Source organism: Lonchura striata, chromosome 8 (genome assembly GCF_050655825.1).
Source record: "Lonchura striata isolate lonStrDom1 chromosome 8, ASM5065582v1, whole genome shotgun sequence".
Lineage (NCBI taxonomy): Eukaryota > Metazoa > Chordata > Aves > Passeriformes > Estrildidae > Lonchura > Lonchura striata.
The window spans coordinates 27,910,921-27,928,992 of NC_140710.1; the positions used below are offsets into that span (position 1 = coordinate 27,910,921).

Below are 18,072 nucleotides of genomic sequence, written 5' to 3' on the forward strand. Positions count from 1 at the left end.
AACCAAGAAATATTCTTTAAGCTGATTGTTACTGAGTTGAAGCTACTTTTGCTGGGGCTTTCTGTGGCCCCAGGTGTCTGGTTAGGAACTCTTGAGTTGGCTGCAGAGTAAGCACAGAATGTTTAGCAGATACCCTGAAACAGGTAAAAGGGAATTCAGGTAAAAGACCTGCCTAAAGGAGCTTCTGAACGTGAGCTGTAAGGTTCTTCTGGAACACTCTCAGATGACTTCCAGGAGCAAGAACTGTTTCCATTTGTGTTTAGTTTGGCAAGAGAAAAAATAAAAAGCTGAAGAAAGTAACACTTTTATTTTCCTACTCTTGCTAGCTGTGTGAACATTAAGAACAAAAAGAGATAAATAGCAAAATGAACTTCAGGGTTATGGAAGTTCAGTGTGGAGATGGTAGGATCTGACACTGAAAACAGACATGAAAGGATAAGGGACCCTGAAAATTTCAGAAAAACTCTGCAGGTGTTGTACTTGTCACACAAAAAGAAGGTGTGTACAGAAGGGGAGAGGTGGGCAATGCTAGATGTTCAGAGATGATCAGCCAGAGGAAGTCAGAATGTGTTTCAGGTGTTGTGGGAGGGTAGAGGCTGTTTTCAGTACTCAGGAAGGCGAAGGAGTAGAGGAGGTGATGTTTTAGGAATCAATAGAACTACTGAGAGTATTTAGTGATAAAATAGGGGTTATGATGTGAACAAGTGAGGGTGATTGTGTGAGAAAAATTACATGACTAGTGTTGAAATAGTCAACTCTGCATTTTAATCCAAATTAAAATAGCTTTGTGTACTTCACAGGAACTGTTTGTTATATTAATCCAACACAGAGTAAAGTTGGTGGGTCCTAAAGAAGATCAGTTAAATCTGTCTTGGAGTCTTTTTGCTGTCTCCATACAAATGAACTAAAATGTTACAAATCCTAAATTCATGAGTCAGTTTGGCCAGTAGCTATCTCCAGACAAGAACCCTTTATGCAGTTCCACAGGGGAAGAGTTTTAAAATACAGGCACTACTAAGAATAGCATCCAAATGAAAAGAAAGTATTTCTGATAAGCCTGATGTCATTTTGTGGACTCTACTGTTTGTAAAATAATCCAAAATTTATTATTTGCACACCTTACAAGTTCACTTGTGTTATTAAAAATCATAAAATAAATGCACTCAGTTGACTTCTGCAGCTATTGTGCTGCTAGGAGGAATATGGTCATGTGATAATTTCCTTAATAAATATAAAAATACTGAGTGCAGAGGACTTGTTATTTTTAATATGGTGACAATTAATAGTTAATTGTATTTAGATTTGTTCATGCAAGTATGGCCTTTGTGTTACAAGGTGAGTATTTGAAGTATTTGGAATTTGAAGCACTTCTATGGGTTGAAGAAGTATTTAATGTAATTGGCAATTAAAAGAAAAATTGGAGAATTTAAGGTTTTTTTCTGTTCCAGGAAGTGGAACACACTCAAGGAATGTGACTTACCCCGAGTTCTTTTATCCCTCTCTTGTTCCCCAGTGTCCACTCGACACTCCTGCACAGTGTGTGTGGGAACACTTTGTGGATAGGGATATTTTCTTTGATGAAATCTGTACCTCACACTTCCTTTGTGAGGTTCAAGGCAAAAGATAATTCTCCAATTCTGGCCTTCAGTTCATGAATGCTCCAGGGAAATCTGTTGATGCCTTTGGTTTATTTTTGCAGAATGAAAGAAAAAGGTATTTTCAAATACAGGTATGTTTCAACTCCATGGGATCATAGTGAATTCTGGTTTTGGATTTCAGGCTTTTTGGGTTTTTTATAACTTTCATAAAATCTCTTGAGATTGTGGTACAAAATAGAGACCAAATTAGCGTAAATTGCTGTTTTCATCTTGTCTGGAAGCAATTGCAGATTATTTTGAATAATTTGGATGCTTTATTCATTAGTAGTTATCTTTTCTTGTCTGTCTAATCAGTTTGAAAAAGGATTTGCAATCCTGCTAGCTTATTAGGAATTCAAACTTCCTGTTGCTAAAGGATCTTTCAGGCTTTTCAGTCATCAATTTTGGGTGGCCTCAAGCTGCCATGGCTTAGATAATTGCACAATATCATATAATTTAAAAATTAGACACTTTTGTATAAAGATTATTAAAAGGACTGTTTTCAACTGACAGTTCCCCTAACCTCAGTGTGAGATTCTTCTCTTTTTTAGTGTTGGTCATTAGCTTTCTGGTATTTTTAGAGTGTAAGTGCTGTCTAATCTAAGTGCCTGTCATACCGCCTTAAATGCCAGGCAATACATAACTTCTGAGTGTTTCTAACTCATTTTTCTCATTGATTATATCAAAGATGGGAATAGATGCTAATCTACAAATTCATAAATTACTAATGCATTGCCCTAGAGTTGTGACAACACCTCCAATTTTATTTCCTTGCCTGTTCTCTGAGATGTCAGGGATCAGACAGCACGGTACGTGTGGAACATGTTTGTGTTTACAAGACTACCTCCACTGTGCAGCATTTAGGTGGCTTTGTCATCTGTGTGGGAGCAAAACTACTGAACTGAAGCAGTAATCCTTCTCCACTTTCTTTTATTCAGCTTTAAGCATTTGTACAGCAAATTTAGAGATGTCATGGTGGCTCAATTTTATGTGCAATACATGAGGGGAGGATCATCTCTTGGATGCCCAGTTAAGGTTTATTTTTGGGACATTTAGAAATAATTCTCATTTCATATGACAGTGATGCAGGGCCTGTGTTGATAGTATATGACATAGAACAAAGTGTTTTAAAGGTAGGATATATCAGATATATATGAGGATATAAGATAGGGTTTAAAATGCAGAATTTGTTGTATTAAAAAGAAAAAGGTAATTTTAGCTGTATATTGTGCACGACCAACAGGACAGGACTGCTCTCAAGTACAAGTGTTTTGGGAGATTTTTGCACAGTCCTTAACGTGTGGAAGCAGTACATTTTGGTGTGCAGTGAAGGAAAGGCAGAGGGCATCCAGCTGCATGCTGTGCCACCCTCTCTGTGTTTATCTAGTACAGGTTATGGGATTCAGATTTTGTGTTACAAAAAGAAGCAATTAAATTTGCAGCCTTTTGCAAGGTAATTAAAATTTTGTGATTTGTCAGCATGAAGTTTCACTTCAATGATTCTAAATGAAAAATGTGTCATATAATCCATAAAAAGGAATGAGACCCAAAATACTGTTGTTTTTTTTTTTTATTACGGGTTTGCTCATAGTGAAAAATTCTCTTACCTTTATTTTTTGTTTTTGCACACTTATGTGTACTTCAGTAGCTGCCAAATTAATTTTTCAAGTTAGTTATGTAACTAATGAAAGCAGAAAATTCTTCTGAGCAGAATTCAATGCAAGTTGTCTCTGTTCAGATTTCTTGCTGAATCTGTATTTTCTTGCTCCTGATTATTCCTCTTCCCTCTAAATAAAAGAATATACTAAGGATTGTCATTTCATAAATCAGTTATTTGGAAGGCATTTGGAAATCCTTCTGTGTTCATCAGAATATTTTGTAATGCACTAAAAGTTGGACACTTCTGAAAATCTGCCTTATTTAATACAAGAATAACTTTCATGACTTATCCTTCCTGGCAGAACTATAGCTCATGCTCTATAATTCCCTGTTACCTTATAAATCAAAATTTGCTCTTTTTCTGGCCTTTCTCACAATCCTCTTTTATCTTATATGTATGGAAAGGTTTCGTGTCAGTAATGCTCTGTCTTGTGCCCTGATAATATGCTGCCAACTTCAGCTCCTCCTTCAGGTTTGTTCTTCTCTTATATAAAAATCAAACTGTTCATATTTGAATTATTCTAATTCTATTCCCATCTATCTTAAAGAACCGATTTCCTCCTCCTTCAGACTGCTCCAGCTATATTATTTTTCAGTTCCACCCACTCTTTTTATTTCACATGTAACAGCTTCTCAATTAAAACACATTAAATATCCTTTTCTTTCCTGCACATCAGTGCTCATATCTCACCTGTTCATTTTTTTATCTGCTTTATTCATGCTTTTCTATGTATTTTAGGAGGTATTTCTTTACTTCTATGCTCAGCATCTCTGAAACAATTCTAGTTTTCCTCCATATTTCTGTTTTTGTTAACTGAAAAAGAAATTTGACTTCTGAGGTATTGTCATATTTCAGATGAGCTAGTAGAATTTCCTGAAGAACTTGAACCACTCAGAAAAGCTGCTCTATAGCTACATAATTGGTGTAAAATATGGATGAGGGGAGTATTGTTTAAAGGTAAATTCAAAGTGTGATGCAAAAGCACAGCCCACTGAAAGAAAAAGCATCCTAAACCAAACAAACAAAAAAACCCTTTCACTGTAAAACTGGGAAGATGAAAAATTAAATTTAACTACATTAAATAATTCAATTTTTGTTGGTATGAGTCCTTCACTGGACTTCATTTCCTCAAGCCAAAACTGGGAGAGCCAATAAACAAAGTTGAGTCTGTTAATCCCTGGTGAGAGAGAGGAACCTCTGTGCTGTCTGAGTTGGTTTCCAATATTTTTGTGTTTTGTTAGTCTCTGCCTAACCTGTTAGTACTACTCTAGGTACTGGGGTTACCCTCTGAGCATGACCTCTGTTTGATACACTGGACTATCAAAATAAGAGATGGGAAAGAGGCCAAAATTTTGTGTTCCTCTATGTTTGTGTTTTCCTGTGTGTAATTCTTCTGGTTTGAACACTGGATGCCTCAATATTTTGAGTATCTCTCATCAAGAAAAAACACAGACTGGAGGAGAAAAGTGGGAATGAGCAGAAGTGTGAAGAATTTGTCCTTGGAGAAAATAAGTAGAGTTGTCTTAGAGAAGAAGCAGTAAAGGCTATGATTTTGGTTTTTTGTGAGATGTGTCAAGATTGTTTAGGAGAAAAAAAAAAAGTAATTGGAATAAGTTGCAGGTTAGAAAAAATCAGGCTTCAACTGAGTCAAAAGAGCAGCAAAATCCTTGGAATGAACTGAAAAAATTATGTATAGCCAAAGACTGCCAATCTTCTTTTCTGTGAGGGTTTCATCATGTGTAACAGTGGCTTGGGAAGATGAATGGCATCACATCAACATTCCCTTCCTCCTTTTCCTTCCTGCTCTACATGCTGAGCATGATGGTCTGGAACATCCCTTGGGTCAGTTGGGGTCATCTGTTCCAGCTGTGCCTCCCAAATTGCTGTGCACCCCTGCCCTTTTGGTGCTCCCAGCCAAACCCAGCACCTCTCTCTCTCAGGCCCTGGGGTGACCTGATGTAAGCAGAGCTGGGAGTGGGTCAGGCTGGCTGATCTCCAGATCTCTTCCAGCCCAAAGCATTATTCCATGCTGATACCATACAGAGCAGTGCTTGCTGTGGGAGTCTGGTCCTTCAGGCTTGCTTTAAAAAGGTTGTAAATTCAGGGAATTGATTCATGAGGCATGACCTTTTTGTGAGTTTTGTGAATCATGTTGCAATTCAAAACAAAGCCTTTAAGACTTAAGGTTTCTTGGTCTTAAAGCCTGTTTGTCTGTACACACATTCACAGCCCCAAGGTTTGCTCCCTTGAGATGTGTTCCACTGTCCACCTGCTCTGACAGAGTTCAACTTTTATTGCCCAGTTGATGGCTCTGAGAGGTCAGGGTAAATACAAGAGGAGGGAGGATTACACAGAACATTTAGAAGAAGGTGTCTGTGGCTTTCCCAGCAGAATAAGTGTGGATTAAATTATGCTTTGGCAAATTCTGCTGACTTGTAGATGCTATTGAATGTAGAAAAAAATGTGTAGAAATACTCAGAGAAAAACATCTACAGTTAAATATCCCTCCTGTGGCATATTTTATTTTATTTCTTAGCTTATACCTTAATGCTTGAAGAGGTTAGAATATGTAAATACTCTTTAGAATAGAAACAAAGTAGAGGATTTTAAGGCTGTTTATTCTCTTCCCTTTGCCCTGTTCTATTTTGAAGTTTGACATTAACATCTTTTGAAAGAGAGCATATGGCATTTCTAATTAAGGCGTGAGATTTTCTGACATACAACTGAATAATACATTTCAAACAGTGCCAAGCCTTCCAGATGAAAGAATTTTCTGGCTGAAGCACTGGAGTGTATATGCTGTGTAACACTGGTCTCCTTTAGAACTTCGAAGAATTTTGCTGGGAATACCAGCACAGTGAGAAATCCAGGGGTTTGTTTCTTCAGGCTGATGTCAGGATTCTTTGGCAAGCTCAGATTTGGATCCAATAGGAGCTACTGTGCTTTGTTGCTTAAAGGATTCAGTGTAGCTGCATTTTGAAATGTTTTGGTCTGCTGAGGGATTTCAGTCATCTTTATCAGATTTTATTTCAGGCTGCAGGGTTTGTTTGTGTGTATTTTCAACGTTAACTCTTGTAGAGATGTGCTGGAGTTCTTCAGTCTCTCCAAAGAAAGTCTAATCTCTCCCTTTCAGTATTTGGTACCAAGTTTTCTTCCTTTACTTTGAATGCGTAAAACCTTTCTGAAATTGTGGTTTGTGATAAATTCCTGATGTGAGCTGGGTTTCTTGAATTTGTTCATGCATACCAGTATCATTAACATGTACCTTGTGTCTCTGAATGGCAAATGGGCTCAATCTCAGAGGTTTCCTCAATTTTTTTCTTCTTTCCATGGGAAGTAGACGGGGCTGCATTTATTGTTGGTCCCTCTGACACAGTTGTACAATTTAGAAGAGGAGAGAATGAAACAAATGTAACACATTTAGTTCCTTTTTTTTTTGTTAGTTATTGCCGTGTGTGTGGAAAGTGAGGAAATTGGCCTTGACACTATTTTTGGTAATTTTAAGGGGGAAGCTGAGTCTTCAAATACATTTTTTCCCTCGGGACACAGTTGATTCCTTTGCTTTCTGGGAAACCTATCGCTGTGATAGAAAATTTTAGTTAAAATTACAAACTTGGGGGTTTTAGATCTTCTTATTTCCATCTTGAAGTCTAGTAAATGCGTGCAAAAAAGATTGGGAAACCTTAAAATCAAGTTTTTTGTAGATGTGGGATGCAGGTGGGTAGTTATTTTGTTTGAATGATTTTAAATTATTTTTAATAAATATTTTTACTTAATTACATTTAATGTAATGGGTAAGTATTTGAATGGAAGCTGGTATTTGGGAACTCTAAAGCTGTGCAAACTGGTTCCAAGCTGAAGGCTTTCACCAGTGTAGTGTTAATTTTGAAACACATTTCTGATATGCTCCTCTCAGGGCAGCATTTTTGCTGTTAATTGTCCTTGAAATGCAGTATATGCTGTCTTTGTCCTCACAGCTCACTGTTAAATTCAAGCACTGATGATATTTTATTAATGACTTGTATCTGACAACTACGAAGAACATAAATTAGAAATCTGTAATTGAAGTGAGAATGATAAGGATGAAGAGTTAACAGGGTAATTGCAAAAGTACTGAAGATCCTCTTCTACTTGAAAACTATGTTGTTGACATAAAGCTGGAGTTGAAGTGTTTAATGCACCTGAGGAAATTCAGGATATTAGATCTGCAACAAGATGTGACAGAGCTGTGTGGAAGAGGGTATTGAAGGGATTTGGGGGGCAGATGTAGATTTGGTGGTTCTTTTTTTTTGTTGCATTTTAACTTCTGGAGACATTTCAGATCATGGGAAGGAGCAGCCTTGGAGCCAGGGAATTGGAACTGGATGAACTTTAAGGACTGTTCCAAAGCAAACTGTTCTGGGATTCTGTAATGATGATAAGAGGGCTGTGGCTGTCTCTTTTTGTGTTTCCTGCTAAAGACACTGAAAGCTGGAGCCTCTCAGCATCTGGTGTTGTTGAAGTTGCACTTGTTTAATTCTTACCAGTATTTTATTCAGATAAAACTGGAAATAGTCCAAATACTTGCAAGACCATATTTTTGAGGTACTTGCCATATGGAGTTAGACTGTCCAGTTCACTGTGGGCAGCTGCACAGGCCCTAATGGAATCCTAATGAACACTTGGTTTGGATATGTTTTGAGCATGTTATTCCAGGCTCACATGATCCCTTCTGGCTTTGGGTGTTAGTCATGTAGTGGCATATATCCCTCCCTGAGTATTTCATTTTTAATAGTTATGAGCATTCATTTGAAGCAATCCTCTCTGTTCCATGCACTATGGCCTTTCATGTCAGTCTTGGTTTTTTTCTGCTCATCCATGAACTTACTTCAGTAAAACAAAGTGATTTTGTGGCTCATAGAAGGCTTCCTGAGCTCAGAGTACCACAGGACAGCCAAAAGGACGTGGTGTAAAGTAGCATTATCTACTATGCTTTAACAGAGCCTTCTCTTTATGGGAAGTCTGGAGTGGATGTGACTTTTGGGTAACACTGTCAAATTTCATTAAATGGAGAGTTGAAACTTTTCTCACATAATGCTTTTCTAGGTCCCAGTCCTTTCTCTGGTACCACTGCTGTGAATTATTCCCTAGTCTTGTCCTTTTAAACTTTATGGTAACTTCATTAATACACTTATTTGGTGAAGTCTGCAAAACATTCTTTATGATTTCATTAAAATTTTGTATCTTTTTATGCTTTTAAAACTTATATATGAGAAAAAAATTGTCTGAGACATGTATGTATCTCTAGTGTCTGTGCTCTTGGGTAAACCTATGCATGCTTTTGTTTTCTTGTTTTTTCTTTATTTTTACAGAGAGTGATAATGAACTCTCCAGTGGCACTGGTGATGTGTCAAAGGATTGTCCCGAGAAGATTTTGTATTCCTGGGGAGAGTTACTGGGGAGATGGTAATGCTTAATTTCTTACATTAGATTTTAGTTATTAACCTTTTATTTGGTTTCTGACACTATATGTTCCTGAGCAAGAGATTTGAAATTATTCAGCTTACACAGTTTACAATGCAAGACACATTGAAGTGTCATTTTTAAACTTAAGGGGGATTGGTATAGGTAACTTGGAGTTTTTGACAAATCTTTCCTGCAACATGTGCAAAAGTCTGGTTTTGTTTGGTGTTTGAGAGTGTATTTGTATGTGCTCACACAGGAGGTAGGAATCTTCACAGGCAGAACTTTGTGGTCATTTGGCTGTTAAATCCTCAGGAATTTAATCAGGAATTTAATCAGTGATAGGATAGACACAGCAACTCCCGTGTGTCCCATCTAAGCCATGCATGCCAGCTGGTGTACATTTAATTTGTTTACAAGCACTTTTTTTTTTCCATTTTTGTAAATGTGCTATGTGTAAGCACTTGAAAAGGGATCTAGAAACACTGTGAATCCTCACTGAAGTGCTTCCTGTTGGTGAATAAAATGAAGAGTATTTGTAAACCCAGACTATGTTCTCAACAGTGTTATTTCTGTTGTTTAATTAACTGCTTCAGCAGCAGTGCATAGTGTGCCAAGAGAGGGAAAAGTCTGTCTGTCTGCTGCCTCAGAGAGACCTGAGCAAGTGCCAGAACCACTTCCTTGGTTTTCCCTGTGTAAGTAAGAGCTCCTGCTGCTGGAGACAAAAATAATCAGAGGCCCTTAATCTGGAATTGGCCGTTTCCTTTTCCTAACTCCAGAAAGAGAGATGAACAAGATTTTAATGGGTTTATTTGGGTAATTACATCCTTTACTTGGCTACTCTGTAGCTCTTACTGCTGACCTCATCCGTATGGAGCTCTCACACAAAGGTTTCTGGATGAGCCATCAGGAGGTTTTACTGAGCATAACTGAACCTCCCCCCTGGAACCCTCTCCTTCTGTTGTTTTTATCTATTCTGTCACCCAAGTTTGACCGTAATCCAAGATTGGAAGATGCTGCTTTTCAATTTGATTTTTTTTTTTTTTAATTAATTTGTCAGTTGAATCCTCTACTTTTAACCTGTGTCTTTGATAAATACCTGGACTCTGTGGATGAGCATGCTGAAGTAAAAAGATACCCACAGCTCATAGTCTTAAAGTTTCATGTATCCAACTATTTTTTCTGGTTACTCAAGTATACTAATCAACAAGGCAAAACATTTTTAAGGGTTTTGGAATCCTAACATAACTTACACATAAATCAAGACAATTGTTTAGTAGTTGAAGCAGCTTAACATTAGTTTAAAATGGGGAGAGACATGGGAGATCCCAGCGTTTTTGAAGACTAGCAAACATTTATTCAGGAGTGTCTCAAGTCTCTCAATATTACCTCTGGAGACATTAAAATCTGTAAACTACTTGAGTTCTTGAATAGTGTTATGTTACATTCTAAGAACAAAACTTAGAATAACAGGTGAGAATTGGTAAGCATTTGAAAACTAAAAATAAATCAAAATAAAATCTTGTAGTGTTGTTGAAAACTGCACCATATGTTAGTAGAAGAGCTGTAAAATTTGTAAAAAAAAAGTAAACAAACAAAAAGCAACACTTCCACTTGGGGAACTGGTGTGCTGATTTGTTTCTTAGATGAAAAATTTCTTGCATTTTAATTGCTTTTTGTCATTTCATTAAAATGTCACTGTAACTTACTGGACTCAGCAAAAATACTGCTCCAGGACTCTCCTTCAACGATATAAACAGAAATAAGAATAAGATAATTTGCCAAAAAGAGAACAAATAATTGAAAAGTGATGGTATATCTGTTTATTTTACTATTTACTGCATACTCTGCGTTAGTTGTTCTTGCCAGCTAAGCTTCTTTAGCTGACTGGTGAACTATTTCTTAAAGAAAAAAGCAGTAGCAGTGATCAATAACAGTCTTTGATCAGAAATACATTTGTCAAGTTGGAGCATAGTCTGTGCATTGCTGCTCTGTGTCCTTGCTCTCTGTTATTTTAAAATTGTATTTATGAGTTTGTGCAGGAGAATTGCAGCATTTTGTAACAAATTTAAGATGTCAGCATCTATGAATGGTGACTCCCCCACATGATGAAGGGTAAGGTTAGATTCAGAAAAGCTTTTATTTTATGCTCACTTCTGTTGTTCTGAGCAAGGACTATGGATGCACAAGCTGTTTCCCAGAGCCATCCAGTACTTGGAAAGTTGGCTGTGGAAGCTGGTAATGCTGTCCAACATGGATTCATATTGCCTCTGCTATAAAATAGATCTAGGACAGACAAAGCCAGTAAAGTCTGGTTGTTTAATTCCATTGGGATTGTGTTCAGGATGATGTTACAGCAGGGGTGTTAGTAGTTGCCTTGTGTTGTTTCCTTGGTGCTGCTGAAAATTTCCCTGCTATGTTTGTATGGGAATGTCCCTTTTTAGCTGCTTATTTGATCAGCTTGCCCATTCCTCAGAGAAGCCCTTCCTTGTTTCTCACATAACACATATGGCCAGATCCATGTAATAACCAAACTAATTCACAACTAGATGTGATTCAACTTTCTGATCTATTTCCTATATATTTATTCTTCAACATGCATGCTATAATTCTATAAGTGTTTAGAGTAATTTGTCATAGAATCCCTGAATAGTTTGGGTTGGAGAGGACCTCAGAGCTCATCCCATTCCAGCCTCCTCTCATGGGCAGGGACCACCATCCCAGGTTGCTCCAAGTGTCCCACCTGGTCTTGAACACTTCCAGGCATCCAGGGGCAGTCACAGCTTCTCTGGGCACCCAGTGCCAGGGCCTCCCCACTCTCACAGAGAAGAATTTCTCCCTGATACCCACGTAACCTGGCCTCTCTGTCAGTTTAAAACCATTCCCCCTTGTCCTGGCACTATCTGCCCCTATAGAAAGGTTCTCTCCCTCCTTTTTATAAACTCCTTTAAGGTACTGATAAGGTCTCCCTGCAGCCCTTTTCTTTTCCAGGCAGAACACCCCCAGCTATTCCAACCTATGTCCATAGCAGAGAGGTTCCAGCCCTTGGAGCATCTGTGGTCTCCTCTGAACCAGTGCAAATCCTTTAAGTGTTTAGTGCTTTTAATATTTCTGCGAATATTGGTTTTCTTTCTAGCTCTTTCCCATCACAAGACTGTTAAGGTAATGAGACTGACTGCAACATGGAATGAAAAAGATAAAAGGAACTAGTTTATATTTGGGTAGCTGAGGGATAAAGATAAGGATGAAATTACTTGTACTGCGCGGCACATTTAAAAATAAAAATAATTATTGTTTTTTAAAAGAATAAGGGTATTATATAATCACGCTCTTTAGTTCTTAGGCCATTTGGAAAAATGGGGATATCATCCCCAAAGCATAAGAAAATGAAATAGGTTAGAGTATCTTTTAAATTTAAACAGCAGTGGTAACCTGTTCATGTCCCAATGACCTGTTTCATAGAATGAATACTCTAAACATTCACTGCAAATCCAGGCTCAAGTTGCAGGTTATGGAATTAATCATGGCTTGCTGGCATTTGGCTAAACAGCCACTCTCACTACTCTGCTACCAGGAGAGCTGGGAAACACAACAGTGCTCAAAGCACTTGGAGAGCACAGGAGAAAGAGCCAAAAATCAGTTTGGGCAGTCTTCTGCTGGATTGCTCTGAAAACTGTCATGGGTATGAGTGCTTTAATCTAGATCAGCAAATACTGTTGTCTCCAAAGGAGCTTTTCAACATCTGCAACTGAAAGCTCTGTAATATTGTGCACATGCAGTGATTTTTTCCTGCATTTCTTGTTGTATGTGTGTACATCCAGAGAGTAAAGCACCAGCTCACACCAGCAGGCAGATTTATTTGAAATAGTAGGATTGTACAAACATGTGTGCAAGTGTTCCTGTTTTGTGGCACTTGCTCTTGGCATGAAGCGTGGAACTAGAAATTCAGTCTTCATAATATTACTCTTAATTGTCTTTTGTTATGCAAAATTTGTTTTTCTGTACAGCTTACATTATTTTGAACTTATTTTTCTGAACCTAAGCTAAAATATGTATGTTGAACAAATGGCATATTTTTCTTTTTCAATTCAAATTGTTCTTCATTATCCAACTTAGTTCAATTTCTACAACTGCTTATTGTTAATTTTCCTTAATTTCTCCACACCTAAGAGAATTTGGGTATCACTACATTTTGCCACTGGTTCTTGCTGTAAATCCCTTCAGAGTTTTTGCTTTCCACCTGACAAACACTAACTACTGTAACCAGTGGAAAAAAAGTTTGTGTTGCCATTTGCTGACTCTGCTTTAGTGAATAACTTTAAAGATTTTTAGTGTTTTTAATCTTTAATTTGACTCCTGTAGTTGAAGTATAACAGGTAAATGATCATCTTTGTTTCAGGCACAATAACCTTGTTGTGAGACCAAATGGGCTGTCCACTCTGGTGAAGAGTGGTGTTCCAGAAGCACTGAGGGCAGAGATCTGGCAGCTGCTGGCAGGATGCCATGACAACCAGGCAATGCTGGATAAATACAGATTACTCATTACAATGGTAAGGGATTTCTTATTTGTTCTTTCCTTCTTTTGTTCACTTTTCTTTTCTTCGGTTGAGATGAATTCTGCTGGGCAGCAGTTTTAGTCAGTGGCAGGGCAGCAGAAGAATGAAACAGTTTGGCTTGTTTTAAGCAACAGAAATTGTGATTATGTGACTTTGCCTCCTGCCATGGGTACCTGCTGCATGGCATTAGCAATAGAAATTGCTGACCTATATCTGTAGTAATGCTTGACATTTAGCTTTCTCTTCTTTTGCTGTGATGATATTAGGAGCATCAGCTTGTTCAGGTGTTTGCTTGTGGGTTTTTTTATAAACTCACATCCATCACTTTGTTTTTTCAAAAGTTTGTTTTATGTTTACCTTAATTTTAGGGGGTTTCAATTCTTAAAAAAACTCAAACCTAAACAAAACAGCACAAAATTGAGTATTTCTTCTTTCTGTTGTTTATTTTAAAAAAGAATGTTAAAAACATTTTGACCTAGCAGGAAACCAGTCTCCTTGCAGTATGGGTGAGCTGAGAGGAGAATCCTTTTGGGAGTCAACTCCCTTTCTGTGTGCATCAGTGCAGTCAGTGAGCATTCTAGGAAGTCTGTGGAGCTGTTTGATCTGTGGTGGCTAGAGGGAGGAGCTGTGTTGTGTAGCACAAGCTCTGTGCAGTGTCAGAGGTGATCTCAGCATTTGGGGTTCTGAGGCTCTGCCACTGCAGGGGCTGTTCAGCTCTGAGAAGAGCAGCAGTCTCAAATATATTTTTAATGGCAGAAATGGATGGAGATAATTTTCTGTGCTGCTCAGAGCAAGTGCTGGATTTGTTACCTGGCTTATGGATTATCTGTCCACACAGAAATTCTGGAGTAGATGTTGTTACTCAAAGTTTCCTTTCCTAATGTTGTCATATTATTTTACTACTTGTCCTCTTAATTTGACATAATTATGTTTGTGAAGTTTAGAAGCATCCCCAGAGTGAGAACTGTCCTGGTGGCTACTTTTCTCTTTACCAAGAAGGAAGAATGTTTTGATAGTGTAAATTTTTCATTTTGATGTTGTAGCTGTGTTATATTTTCCTTGGAAACCATTCACAGGACATCTGTCAGCTGTATGGTGCATCAAAGCCACCTCCATTATTTGTTCCTGCTTTCCAAAAGTGGGAAAGACATTTGTTTCAGGGTGGAGGAGGGAGTGGAAAACTTCTAAAATGCAAGGTTTATCTTGATACTGGGGCCTTGTGCCTTAAAAATACCTTGTAACAACACTTGGCCTTTTCACTACAGCGATATTGCAGGGATGTGTATTTTGGAAGATGACATTTCATATAGTATTTAATATGAAATATTACACTGTTACTGATGAAAAATTTAAATCCTCCACTGAACGGAAGCATTTATGCAAATAGAGGTTTTTTTCTAAAGTGAATAATTTTCCTTCTGAAATGACAAAACTACTTCTGTAGTCTGTCTGTCTAAACTGCTGGTGATCACATCAGTGGGCAGTAAAAGACTCATGAAAGAAATGAACAAGAGAGAGCCTGTGCCATACCAAAGCTAGGGCCCATCTTTGGGAAAAGTTAATGTGGGATGCTCCAGAAAAAATGTCAGCTGTTTTTTTTTTTTAATGAGTTATTGTCTGATATTTATGTCTGTGAGTAGACATTTTCAGTTTCATTTTGGTGTGTCAGTAATGTGGATTGAGCAGAGAGTAGTAGAATATAGATTTTAGTAGAATATACTACTAAAATCTCAGTTGCAGTGTTACCTTGTGTGTCAATAATAACCTAATAATAACTTAATAATGTTAAGCTTCAGAGTTATTTGGGTATTAATGACTGTTCACTTGCTTCTCTTGTATGAGAAAGCAGAACTGTTTTTTTTCTGCATTATTTGTGTGCTGACATCCTAATAGACCAACAACAAAAACTTTATTTTTTCTGTAATTATTTATTCTTCCCATCAAACCCATCATTTTCATATTGATTCTTTCAGTTTATGAATATGCTTGTGCAAATTCGTTGTCTCCTAGTATTCTGGTCATTCTGCTTGTTGTTTCTCTTCTGAAAGCTGGATGTTTTTATGGGTGCCTTGACCACTTCAGCAGTATATTCCTTGAACATGTTTGATCCTGAGCCATTCCTAGGGGAGTGGGGAGAGGTGGTGATGCTCTGCACTTGCAGTCCTCGGAGTGAAGTGGGCTCAACTCCAGGAGGAGGAGGTGGTACAAACATCTGTGAACTTGCACCATTGCCTACTGACACCCCACAACTCCCAGAACATGTCTCTCAAACAGCTCCCAATTGCTGCCCAGTCCCTGGCAGTCCCTGAGGTTCTGTCCCATGCTGTCCATGGTGACAAATCCTTCCTCTGAGCCTGCTCTCCCAGCACTCCAGCCTGCTCATCCAGCCTCACCTGCACCCCTGGGTTAAATTGGCAATTGCAGCACCTCCATGAGAAAAAGGACACTGGAGACCAGTAGAAAAATCTCTGCCATGTTACTGTCACAGCTTGAAAGATGAACTCAATACCTGGAATTATTAGTGCTAAAAACCTGACTTACGGTTGCCTCTTCTGGGGACAGAGCAAAATCTGGTAAAAACTCTGATTTTACTACAGTGTTACTGGTTAACTTCTGGTGAAACTGTCCTCACTGCCGAGAGTTGTGGTGTTGGCAGGCCAAAAATGTGTGCCTTGTGATACTCTGAATGACAGCAGACTCTCAGCATTTAAATTTAGTTTAGAGACCATGATATAGACACATTAGTTGTTCCAGTCTTGTGCAGCAGTGCTGTGTTAGATTGGCCAGCCATCACGTAAGAAATCTGGCTGTGCATTTATACTGTATTTATCCATCTGTATGCAGTGTTTCTCAGCTACAGGAGTGCTTTATTCAGTGTGTTCTGTAGGAGAGGGTAATTTGGGGCTTGTTTTAGAGTCTCAGTTCAGCACTGAAAGCAAAATAAAATGTCTCATTTAGAAAAGTCAATGCTGCACTTACTTTCTCCAAAAGGCCTCCATGTCCTGTAGTCCTGTGCACTGGAGATCAGCAGTCTGTCAAGAATGATCTGGTGAGCTGTGTTCCCTTTTCCCTAGATCAGAGCATTCATTTTCCATCTCTAGGTGAGTTTGGAGCTCCAGGAGAGAAGGGAGAAAGAAATCCTTGTGCTCTCACAAGTACTGACAAGCACTGCCTTGCACTCTCTTAGGTCTCCTGCCGAGTTCCAGCTTGATGATTACTGTGAGCTGCTCAGGAATTTTGACTGGAGCACAATAATAGGCCTTGCATACAATTTTAGAGAGTAGGAGTTGTGATTTGGCAGCTGTTTTGTTTCTGACATATATGTAAATGTGTTCTGTATGACAATCAAAATCTGCCTTACTTCCCTTGCCATGGGCTCTTCACAGTGCTGCACGTGGCACCTGACAGGAAGGGGGAAGTCAAATATACATCAGTAGGGATAAATGTGCATTTTAATTTATGTAATTATTGTATGGAAAATAAAATCAGAGTGAGAAAACTCTGCTAATGATAATGAAGGGGTAATAGTGGTACTTAAAAAGCTTTTGTAAAAGCATGCCTGATCTGTTTGTTAAAAGAATATAGAAAAACGTGCACGTGCTGAGGTCAGCTCATTGACAGTGTTCTTCCTGCCTGCTTGGCATCATTTCATCTTCACTGGTTCCTCTCCAGAGACTGGAATGAATTTTTCCATGCTGAGGTGTATTCGGAGCTCTGATATACTGGTGGCTGCCAAGCCACAGTGTAGCCTGTTGATGACTGGAGTGAGTGGTAATTGCTGCTGCAAGAATCCAGCGTGTCCTTGTCAGAGCAGGGTCAGGCACTGGCAGTGTGCACACGAGTAGAAATTTGCTGTCACATGATGGCAGTGATGCAACAACTTACCCTAAAATACTTGTTGCATCTGCATGAGGACAGATGTTTTATTTATTGTATCTTACACTGCTTATTATCAGTTTTTCTTCTCTGTTTGAGATGGTTTCATTCTTGTGTGAATTCTCACTGCTGAATTTGTATGTAACTTTTGTTTCCTGTCAGGGCTGAGTGTAGTAATGTAAGTAAAATGAGAACAGGAACAGGAGGCTGTCACTCATGTTCTGTAGTTTGAAAACTTTGGGTGGACTGTTTTAAGGTAACATTTCTGGTTCTAAACATGTATGATTTATTCATAAAAGACTTCCAGTTTGCAGTAGGAATTTCCTTAAGAAATGAACTGTGTGTTCATCTAACAGCATATATAGACTTATTTTAAATGCAGCAGCTGCTGTGGTTTAAGGAAGCAAAACTTGTTTTAAATTTATTATTATTTTTTTAGTAAGATCAGAAAAATAAGCCTCAGATAAAGTAGTTGTTAGTAGTATTATATTCAAAATGATGAAAGTTTGTGTAGGAATGAGAATGCCTGGTTCTGAACTGGGTGGTGACATTGAGTTGAAGTTCTTAAAGAAAGATTGAATGGCTGTCCTTCCAAATGACTTGTAAGAGAACCAAAAATAGGATTATTTGTTTATTCTCATAATTTCCTTTGGCAATATGAGCATGTGCCCAGGACAGTTAGAGATAATAACTAATTAAAGGGTCAGGCTTCAGAAGACTTGGCCAAGACCCAGCTTTTTCTGCTGACTGTGTTTTTTGGTGTTTTGTCTCTGGACCAACAACATATCAAGTCACTCCACACCAGAGTGAAAAATCCTAAGAATTGTTCCAAGCTCTGAGAGGCATTGACTTGGGGATTAAATATTGCCATATCCTGAAAATAACAGATCTCAGTAATGTA

At 38.2% G+C, this 18,072-nt stretch overlaps 1 protein-coding gene across 3 annotated transcripts in view; it reads left to right on the forward strand.

The window, feature by feature from the left end:
* Positions 1-18,072, forward strand: part of RABGAP1L (RAB GTPase activating protein 1 like) — a 230,906-nt gene that overhangs the window by 40,562 nt on the left and 172,272 nt on the right. For all 3 annotated transcript variants that reach the window (XM_021546018.3, XM_085586651.1, XM_085586650.1), the window contains exons 12-13: positions 8,649-8,742; positions 13,139-13,289. In XM_021546018.3, coding sequence (XP_021401693.3) covers positions 8,649-8,742; positions 13,139-13,289 — 245 coding nt within the window. The remainder of the gene's footprint in view (positions 1-8,648; positions 8,743-13,138; positions 13,290-18,072) is intronic.